Source organism: Anastrepha ludens, chromosome 2 (assembly GCF_028408465.1).
Source record: "Anastrepha ludens isolate Willacy chromosome 2, idAnaLude1.1, whole genome shotgun sequence".
NCBI lineage: Eukaryota > Metazoa > Arthropoda > Insecta > Diptera > Tephritidae > Anastrepha > Anastrepha ludens.
The window spans coordinates 118339528-118350989 of NC_071498.1; the positions used below are offsets into that span (position 1 = coordinate 118339528).

Below are 11462 nucleotides of genomic sequence, written 5' to 3' on the forward strand. Positions count from 1 at the left end.
TTTGCCTCAACTATGCTTTACTACCTCCTCAGATGAATCGACGCTCAGCAAATCGATGACTATGGTGGCCGGAGCACAATCGGGGCATTCCAAGAAGAGCACACGCAATGATAGCAGCCGCGGCAGCAAGAGTACCAGCAGCAGCAGTGGTGGTGGTGGCGGTAGCGGCAGTGGAGTTGTGGGCGGGGCTGGTGGTGTGGTCGTGGCTGGGACACATTGTGAATCCGAGTCGGACACGAGCATAAGTCCCAGCACTGAGTTCTCCAATATGCCAACGTACAGAGTTCCTTGTAAGTCGACGCGCAGCAGCGATGAGCGCGCAGCTGCAGGTGCGTATGGGTGGGGCGCGCATGCTAGTAAGCCTGTCGCTCGCTATTTATACCCTCTTGCAGATATGTTTCGACCTGACTCGAGCACAGAGTCCAACAATGAGCAGGGCTCACCGGTGGAGCGCCGTATAAGCGGGCCGCGGCAGCTGGGAGGTGCGCCCGGTGGTGGTGGTGGTAACAGTGGTGCCGATAAGCGGGGACATCGCAGTCGAAAGCAGCAACAGCAGCAACAACTGCAAATGCAACAACAACAGCAGCAACAAGCAAAGGAGCACCAGACGCTGGATCGAAGAATATGCCCTGGAAGTAACAACAGGTAGTTCAGGTACCTAAACCCCAAAATCCACCAAAGAAAAATTGATTTGGATTAATTGAAAATGAGTGGGGTCAAGGGAATTGTGTATTAAGAGATTGTGAATTGTGGGAAGAATTAAATCACTTGATATGAGGGGAGTAGGAGGTAATAAGCAAACAATTTTTGTTAAAATACAAAATTCGAAATTGAAACTGCAACTTATTATACAATATATAAACTTTTTGGTAACACTTTTGGCTCTAAAACTAGCGTTATGTTTAAAATAAATATTACATTTTTGAATTTTATGTACAGTTCTTACTGTTTCTTCTAATTTTTTATCTAATCGTACTGGTTTTTAATTGCCTTTTAATTGTCTTTTTCACTTTCCTCTTCATCGCATTTTACACAGTTTAGACAGTGAGGTTAACTCGGATACGGGCACCTACTTGGCGGCGACCATAGCCACTGTGGCTGCTGGCGATCTGGGTTTTCGTCCACCGTCGGGTTTTACTGATTCGCGCGAATTCAGCGAGGCTGAATGCGATCGCGAGCAACGTGCATTGGACTTGGAGGTGCAACGTGTTATGGAAAACACCGACGGACAATTGGCCAAGATGGATAGGGAGGAATTGACCTCACTGCTAGCAAGGTAAGCAAAGTAGATGGCAAAATTTTGAAAAATATTTATTTTCGATAAAACAGCACAATGAAATCAATTTCACAAATATGACGAAAGTAATATTGTATTTCACCAGCTTTTGAAATCAGATGCTAATCGGGTACATGAAGTTTTTTCATATGAGCTCTTTTTTCTGAAGAGAGGCGACCGCTATTAGAAAAACCCTTTTCAATAATTTTAGTGCTTCACACACGAAGATTCGAACCTAGGCATTCGCGAATGGTAGACAATTAGCCACCCATTCGATTTCAGAAATATACTTTTGAGAAAACTATAAACTATTGTCTTCTCTTTTTGGAAGAGGATTTATGTATTCAACCATTGCTGTTTCCTGTAATGGATTTTGCTGAAGTTTGTTCTGGATTTTGCAGTTTTTTGGTTCCATTTTCAATTTAATCCATTGCCAGCTTAACAAACCATTCCGATTCTTAAAAGACTTATGCAGAAAAAGGACTTACATATTGAAGGAAGATTTATTCCCAAATTGTAAGAATCGAATGCAGGACCTTCAGTTAGTATGCCACGTATATGCAATAATGGCCACAGCAGGCCGGCTCTCATTTTAAAAACTTGAAGATTTGCAAAATTATCAAAAATGAACCGAAATCATCGTTGAAATTCATAGAATCGGAGTTGAATATCTCAAAAATCGATTATCGCATTTTAACTGATCATTTGGGCTTACGAAAGGTCTGTGAACACTTCATTCCGCACCAGTTAACTGAGGACCAAAAATTGCTCAGAATTCAACACTCAAAAGACCACATTAAAGAGGCGAGAAACTTCCCTTACAACATTTTAACTGGTGATGAAACGTAGTGTTTCTAACCTGGAACTAAGCGTCAAAGTGCCGAATGGAAGGCCCCAGACGAGCCACCATCCAAAAAATCGCGTTTAGAGATGTCAAAAATCAAGTCGATGCTCATTTCTTTTTACGATTCCAAGGGAATTGTCCACAAGGAGTTCGTGTCAACGGGCCAAACCGTCAATGCGTTTTTCTATTTTGGCATATCGAAGTGTTTGTTGCATCGCATGATAATGCACCATCTCGTCGATCCACTCTTATGACTGATTTTTTGACTAGAAGTCGCATTTTAACCGTCAATCACTCACCGTATTCGCTTGTTACGGCTCCATAAAAGAGAAACGTTTTGCGTCTGTAGAAGCCATCCAAAAGGGCATCCTGAAGGACATTCCGGTCGATGACTTGAAACACGCTTGCGAAAAGCTTTTAGATCGCGCAAAACAGTGTATCGAGGCCGGAGGGGACTATTTGGAATAAATAAAGTCGAAGTTATCAGAACAAAGTTCCTGTTGTTTCTATTTTAGCTCAGTCTTGTTTATTTTGGACTTCACCTTGTAGTTATACATTTTTCTAATGTAACATGGACTTCTATAATTAATTTTATGTTGAAATGCGAGGAAGATCTGTGGGTGTTTAGCGTTTCAGTCTAGTTTTTTAGGTTGCAAGAAATGCTTACTGCTGCTTCTCTTTATTGTTTCAGTAACTGTGTATATGCCGAAGTCGTGGTGAATATCGTCATTTATTATGAACCAATCAGCGTTTGTGATTATTCTCAGTATCTTAGATTGACTTCTCTGTACAATTTGTAGGTTTGATTTACTGACAGTCCCCACATTTCTAGTCCGTATGTCCTTTCATTCCTATTATTTATTTATAAATGAATTGCCTATTAAATATAGTTAGGTTTGATTGTTTTCCTAGCCAGTATAGTTGTTGGAATTTGTTTTCCATCTAATTTCTCTTGTAATTTGAGGGCACAAAACCTGATATAACTAACATAGAAAAAACAGGATGTTGTGAGAAACTTGCAATGTCCAAAATTGCTAGTAGAGCAGTAAAAATCATATAAAAATCATAAAAATTATACACTTCCGTTACAGGGTCCGGCACTCGAAAAGGCCAGTTTTTAGTTTGGAAAATTTCTTTTATTAAATTCAAAGTAAAAAATTCGTGAAAATAATAGAAAATTAAGGATCAATTTACTTTTGCTCGATATGACCACCTTTTGCCGTGACTGTAGCCTTGTGATGAATGTGACTTGCAGGTATTTTGGCTCACTCGCGAACAATGGCTTTTTTCAGCCCCTCAAGACTGGTGAATATTTTAGATTGAACCTTGCTCTCCAAAATGCTCCAAAGAGAATAATCCATCGGATTCGCGTCTGGTGAAGTAGAGAGCCATTGTGTGGACGTTATGAAGTTAGGAACGTTGTTTTTTAGTCGTTCTTGGTTCACTCGAGCTTTGTGAGACGGTGCCGAGTCCTGTTTAAACGTCCATGGTCTGCTACCGAAATTTTTGTCTGCCCACGACTTCAAAGTAGCCTCCAGAATACTTTCCCGATAATATTTCGCATTTACCTTGACGCCAGGTTCGATGAAAACGATTGGAGAGTAACAGCGGCCCAAACCATTACCTATGGCGGGTGCTGCTTCCTGGTGGGCAATCGATGACTTAAATTCTCATATAAACGGCCAAATAAATGCTATCATTTTACGAGTTGTAGGCCCTGGCAGCTAGTACTCGTTCTTGTATTAGTTTTAGTATTATATATTAATTCTAATAAATAAATAAAAATAAACCCTATCATTTTAAAAATTTTCGCGTCAGAAAACACAATGTTCGGAAATTGACCACTTTCGACCAAGCGAAGCAACACTTTCGCTCTCTCAAGTCTGACTTGTTGCTGCTTTGGTGTGAGATCATGCGCCTTTTGAATCTTGTAAGGCTTGACTTTGAGATCATTTTTTAGTATGCGGTGGATGCTACGTTCAGATGTTTTCAGTTCCTTCGCCTTTTGATTGGCTCTTCGTCGGGGATTTCGCTCAAGTTGTTTCTTTACTTTTTGAACCATTTCACCTGACGCTGCAGTCTTTTGATGACCACCTCCATCAAGGTTCGCGATGCTACCAGTATCATTAAAACTAGTAATGATACGATAAACAAAAACTTTATTTATCTTAAAGTGCTCGAGCTCACGATCGCTGGTTGTGATTTTCCAGCCAAATATTATGCAATCGCACTATATAAATGCCTAATTTTTGAGAAACGCTATTAATATGTGGTTATTTAAGTAATTAGTAAGTAATTAAATTTTTCTAAAACTTCTTTTTTATGCTTTGTGTCCTTCTCACACGCAGGTATCACGAGAAGAAGGAGCAGGAGCGCCAAGAATATACCATTCATGTTTAATGTTTATTACTTAGAAGTTATTTGAATTCACTGCCGAGCTAGTGAGCACCCGTACAGCATTTTACTCAATCGTACACTGCGAGACACTTCAACTGACTAAAAAGAAGAAAAAAAAAATTTAAAAAAAGGGGAAACCCACACACATCAACTCTAATAGGCAACAAATGCATTTAAACCAAAAGGACTGCTATGCTACTAATTAAATGTAACTAAAATAAATGCGCGAGTGTGGCAACACTGTAATTGATTTTAATTATGTAAGTTCTCAGTGTATGGTATTTATGATAAATATATGTATGTAAATTAGCAAAAACACACTCATATGCATGCATGTAAGTCAGCATGCATAAGTGTGCGTGTACAGATTGAATTGGAAATGAGAGTCACATATATCGAGCAAGCGAGTATAGGCACGGCAAAGGAAACAAACAAGCAAACAAACACAAGAACAAAAACATACACTCACACAGATACAGTCAAATACGTTAGATAAACAGACAAGAGAATTGAAAGGAAAAAAATTATAAATTTAATTAATTTATACCAGTCTACTAATTTCGAACTGAATATAATTAACATTTTATAAATGCAAAATAAGTTTGTGATATACATAAATACATTCATATAAGCCGATGTGCTCGTATATTATAATAGTTGGATGTCGATGTGTATGTGTTCGGATACTTTCTGAGTACTAACGTTGCAGCAAAAACAACAATTTAAATTTATGTTGAACAGAGATAAACTAAAATTAAAATAAACACAGAACATATTGAAAATACTTTAAAAAAGTTAGATAACAGTGAGGGTATATTAATATAAATCTAACTAAAACGTTACAAATTCCAAATATTTGAATTGGACTGAGAAATAAGGAAAATTGAAAAGTGAGTTTGCGTTGAAATGTGAATTCTACGTACGAGTGTTAAAAAGAAAAGTAAATTTAATTCAGAGTGCATATGTGTGTGTGTATATGCATTAGAGAAGCTGCAGTAAAAATAAAGCGATAAATTGTACATGATATTAAACGCTTTATTTGGCATAGTTTTAATAACCGATTTACGTTAAAAATTCACAGTCATATTTGATAAATTATAGCTATTTTGAAGACAATTCTTCAATACCCTCCGCCTCATTATACATATATATATGTATATATACATTAGGGCGGGTCGATTTAAAAATCGCTCATTGATCTGTGAAAATCGTATTCTAGGGATCAAAATAAGAAACTTTGCCGAAGGAACCATACCTCTAAAACGAATTCTGATGTCCCCCAATTTGGGTCGAACTTTTAGTGTCTTTTGTGGGGAGGCAAAAAAATCGCCCATTGCTCTGTGAAAATCATATTCTAGGGATCAAAATAAGAAACTTTGCCAAAGGAACCATACCTCTAAAACGAATTCTGATGTCCCCCAATTTGGGTCGAACGAAAAATCCCACTTTGACCCATTTAGAGTGCTCCAAAGTTTTCATAGAGCAATGGGCGATTTTTTTGCCTCCCCACAAGTCGACCCGGCCTAATATACATACATACGATATGTGGACATAATTGGCGCATATACCCTTGCTGGGTATTTGGCCAAGCTCCTCCTCCTATTTGTGGCGTGCGTCTTGATGTTGTTCCCCAAATGGAGGGGACCAACAGTTTCAAGCCGACTCCAAACGGCAGATATTTTTATGAGGAGCTTTTTCATGGCAGAAATACACTCGGAGGTTCGCCATTGCCTGCCGAGGGGCGACCACTATTAGAAAAAACTTTTTTTTCATTTTGGTGTTTCTCAGAGATTCGAACCTACGTACGAAGTTAAAGGTGGAGGAGTTATAGAAGGCCAAAATGCAAATTTTACGTACTTTTTAAAAAGGTTAGTATCTCAAAAGTAACTCATCCTCATACAAAAGTATAGGCTAGGTTAGGTTAGGTTGAAATGATTGCCCATAAAGAGAACACACATGAACCCAAAAAAAATGTCCTTTATAATACCATTACAAGAGAAATAATGAGATGGAGGAGGCTCTCCTTGGATAAGCATTTGTTGATCACGACCGATCGCTGACTGACTTACGGTGGTTTTAGTCGCTTCGCTCTACTTAGGAATTTCATCGGGTGCAAGATGGCATACAATTAATCATCCATTTAATTTTTCAATAACTGTTTTACTAAATATCAAAAATAGTGGTGGAAATCCTTAGTTTGACTTCCCCATGGCTTGTCTGTTTGTATACTACAGCTGTCTAGTTCACAAACGTCAAATATTATTGACGTGCGGCGCCATTTGCATAAATTATAAATCTTCTGATTGAGTGTTTAACTTTGCGCCACCCTGTACATAATTGAAAAGGTAAACAATACCTCTATTTCGATGAAAATTATTATGTTTATTTATTATTATTATTATTATTTATATTTTAAATATAAATATTTAAAATGATAGATTAATCGAATATAAACTCACTGGCTTCCGGAGCAATCGGTATCGATGAAAATATTTCTTGAGTTTTTTTGTAAGCTTTTCAGAAAATAAATTGCTTATGGAAAAATACGAAGAAGTTACATAAATTGATTTTTTGTATGAAAAATCGCCTGGTTAAAAGATTATAAAAAAAATTATATTTATTAAAAATTCTTAACTCTGTTTTTATTAAATTTTATTAAAAATTATTAATTTTTCATACACTTCAATACATTTCATTTAAAAAACCACACATTTAGTTTACTTGCGTGTTTAAAAATACAAACCTTCGTTGCACCAACTTCAGCTACCATATCGACAGTATTCCTCCATAGAACTCCTCTCTGCGTAGGCCATTTTAATAAGCATGCTTATTTTTATCGAACCTTATTTGTTCACAGCGGCCTATTAGAAAAATAATGGATTTGTTATTAAGCACCTGCAGCATTTGGTGCCAACTCCTCGACAATATACGATAGGTAAAAATTAAAACGATTTTGGACAGTGTTCTTCATCGAACTTTCAGCCACGCGCAGAACTACTATTTACAATTAACACATGCGCTGAAACAAAGTACACAATTTTTTTTTTTTGTTTTTTCTTCTTAAAATTAGCTTTAATCATCAACGTGATTACCACCAAGAACAACTCAATCATTCCAACGCCGCTCTAACATTTCAATACCACTTTTGTAGAACGATTTATCCTTTGCCTCAATATGGACCTCAGTTTCAGCAATAACCTTTTCATTCGAGTGAAATCTCTGATCGGCGAACAGTTTTTTTTAAGTCTGCGAACAGCCAGTAGTAGCTCGGAGCCAAAGTGAGCAAACGCGGCACCCACTTTGAACAGAGCTTTCTCATAGTCAAATGCTCATGCAATACTCGTATAAAGCCAACAGGTTCTTTTGATACCTTTACGATGTCAGCTAACTCAAGCAACTTAACTTTTCGAACATTCAAAACGATTTTGTGGATTTTTGATGGTTTCTTGTCTTATCGCCTGTTTGGACGTTGTTGCAATCATCATTGCTCCGGTTGAATGGCATTCGTTTTCATCAAGAAGCAGTGTAAACTAAAACGCGAAATTCCTATTGGTCTATTGTTTTGAAAATAACAAACGAAGTTTCACTCTGAGTACATCAACTTACGAACTAATGGATAGAATATCTTGAAATTTTAACAGCTGTCTTTTGAAGGTTAGTATTAACTGAAAAAGAGGTGTATGCAATAAAAATAGTGTCATCTATGTGTTAGGCCGAGACTTCTAAGCCCATGTAAAAAAATAAATAAATTACAAAAGCCTTTCAAGCCTTTTTTCATGAAGTTCATGTTTTTTTTATTAACGTGAAGATATTCAAGTAAAACCATTAAGAGCGTCCCTCGATTCGTATTAAGCTGAGCTTGTTTTTCAATGTATGGTATGGAAGCTAGTTTGTATTTTAAACTTTAGTAAAATTGTGAGTTTATCCGTATGCTCGAAAATATTTGAGTAAAAACATGTATTGTAGCTTTAGTTTACTAAAAACTTTTATTTTATTAAAACCTTCTTTACAAGATCCTCTAAGTCTTAGTTGGAGCATAAAGCGTCAATAACGCCTTTTCGCTCTCGGACATGGTTCTGTGCATGGGCTTTAAAACCATTCCAGGTCATATTCAACAACCTCATTTCATCCATCGTTGAACGGCGCAGATGGTTCGTGGCCTTCCAATATTTCATCTTTTCTGCTGAAAGGGCCACCTCCGCAGTGCCTGTTTGGCAATGTTGTCGTCACTCTTCATCAGGGTGAGGTGGATGCATTGGCATTCCCTTTTGCAGATTTCAGTCGCTTCATCAGATTGATTTTCCTTCCTCTGTAATTCGGTGTTGGATATAGTTTGAGGCCAGAAAATTCGCATTATGAGGCTCATGCAGTCATTAGGGATCGTTTATGAACGCCTTGTGATCGTTGCGGTGACCTTCCACGTTGTATAGCAGGGCGGATGCGTTAAAAATCCATAGTGCATGTGCGCAGTTATGTTGTTAGTTTGCCAGAGCGAGCCAAAAGTGCTGAACGACGCTTAGGCTTAATTAACTCCGTTTTAAATGTCAGTCTAACTTCCTACAACTGCGGTGGTTATACATTACCAGTAGCAAAATTTATTCGCGTTTTCAAAACCTTGCGCATTCACTCTTAACCCTCCGCTGGGTACCTTTTTAGAACCTTTGGTTGGACAATCCGGTCTGGCTTTTTTTTGGCCCTGTTTGTGGATCCTTTTTAAAAGGTTATATCCATAAATCGATATGAAATTAAATTTCAGAAAGCTACCTGGAAGCTCAAGTCTTTACATATAACCAAAATATGTGAAGTTCAATTCAGAAATATGTTAAAAATGAAAAAACCAGTCTGGCTAGACCCGAGTGCCCAACGGAGGGTAAAGGAGTCAGATGAGGAGCAGTTCAGGTTAAACGCTTTGGCCTTTCCTACTTTGATTTTAAGTCCTGAGTTATTGATTTTAGTTCAAAAGGGTGTTCAATGGCAGATAAACAACTCATTCTTAAACTCTATTATATGCGCACATGTATTATATATTTTATTTTTCTGAGTTCACTCAGGTCAGCGCAAACTCAAATTCAGTAACACAAAATTAATCAGTATACACTACGAAAAAGAATATATATATATATATAAATAATAATACATTTAGGTCCAAAGGTTAAAGGAATAGTTTAAGAAACCGATAAACTGAATTTACAAATGTAATTTAATGTTAGTATGATATTAAACACAAATTATAATAAATTAACTATTAATTAGATAATCACCAATAAAATTGTACGATACCATAGATAATAATGTAAAAATAAAGCATTAAATAAAATAAAACTAATTGAAATTAACACTAAAATATTAAAAAATAAACAAAATCTACATTTCACTAAATTAAAAAATTCAAAAATCTTGAAATTTCTATAAGGCTATAAAAGGATATTGTTGGGGTAAGTAACCTTCAGTACGCCTAATATAATATACGATCCATAAGCGCTGTATAAAGTGTCCTTAGATTTTCCACAAGTGCCAACAGTTGTAATCTGGCCGTGAATGCTGTGCTGTGCAAACAACTAAAAGTTACTTAACCGCTGGCGCTCGAAATTATGTTCGATAAGCCGGTGATTGGGTCGCTTAAAACAATTTATAACGAACTCTTGCTTGGAATAATTTCTATTAAAGCTTTTAGCAGAGTGTGTTTAACAAGTGCATACAGGTATATTCACAATATTTAAAATAATGTACATCAAATTCAATAGCTTTATTAATAATTTTATACAATGAGATATATTTCAAAACAATCAGGAATGTGCAGTGCAGCAACACATTTCTTACATTTCCACGTTTATTCTGTTTTGCGCATATCTGACATATTCGTTGAGGCTTTTGTTTACTTTGTTAAGAGAAATGTCCCCACTGTTTTGCCTGCAAACGCAGCGGGGTTTTATCTAAAGAAGTCCTTCTGCGTGTTGGGTATTCAGCAAATTTTACGTTTTGTGGAATTTCTTATGCAATGCGTAGCCGAAAATTTGAAAAGGAATATTTCTTAGAGCTGGAATTTGTTTTGCTTTTAGAAATAATTAAATTTTTTTTTACAGTTAATTTAGTAGGCGTGCATTGCAAGTTATTGCCAGCGCAGGATATTAAAGTGGACATTAATTTGGCGTAGACTTAATGTTAATCTCAAGTTTGACAACGATTCGGGAGCACGAGGGAAAATGTCGGCAAAAGCTAAGATTGTGTTGGTTATTTACGAAAAACTCGACATAGCCATTACTCATGTTACTTACTTGACATCTGAATATAAACTGATTGGGCGAGCTTACGAATATGTTGGAAATGAGCGATGACGTGACAACCGCAGTTACTCTCCCAATTTTGTTTCGGATGACGAAACCTTGTAATCTATCATCCTTGCCACTTAACTACTGACTTCAGATTTATGGCAATACTGATTATTAAAAGAAAATTGCTTATTAGTATCCTTTCATATATAAATATACTTCGTTCAATTATGCAATGGTTCTAAAAAGTGAATAAGAATCGTTAATAAAGGGTTTTCCAATAACAGGTGTTATTGGTGAATGGAATGCGCTATCGGGAGATGATTAACGCTTTTTATGGCTGGAACTGGATGGTATTGATCTGAACAACGTTTATTTTCAACAAGACGGCGCTACGTGCCACACAAGCAACGAAACCATCAATCTTTTAAGGGAAAAGTTTCCGGACCGTGTTAAATTTCACCTCTCGAAGAGGTGATCACAATTGGCCACCGAGATCTTCTGATTTAACACCCTGTGACTTTTTTCTTTGGGGCTACGTGAAACAGGAAGTCCACGCCAACAGCCCAGGGTCGATGCAAGACCTCTAAGATGGAATTCGTGAGGTTATCGAGGATATAAGGCAGCGACTGTGCAATTCGGTTATAGAAAATTTCATGAAAATGATATTGTCCTG

The 11462-nt window shown here is 36.9% G+C and overlaps 1 protein-coding gene across 3 annotated transcripts in view; it reads left to right on the top strand.

Moving 5' to 3' along the window:
• LOC128855192 (cell adhesion molecule Dscam2) overlaps window positions 1–7102 on the top strand; it is a 274245-nt gene extending 267143 nt beyond the window's left edge. For 2 of the 3 annotated variants that reach the window (XM_054089902.1, XM_054089903.1), the window contains 4 exons: window positions 33–329; window positions 393–645; window positions 1037–1276; window positions 4469–7102. In XM_054089902.1, the coding sequence (XP_053945877.1) occupies window positions 33–329; window positions 393–645; window positions 1037–1276; window positions 4469–4520 (842 nt within the window). In that variant the 3' untranslated portion in view covers window positions 4521–7102. Of the gene's footprint in view, window positions 1–32; window positions 330–392; window positions 655–1036; window positions 1277–4468 lie in introns of those variants that run through there. The other variant, XM_054089904.1, reaches the window with a different exon arrangement.
• The last annotated feature ends 4360 nt before the right edge of the window (window positions 7103–11462 follow it).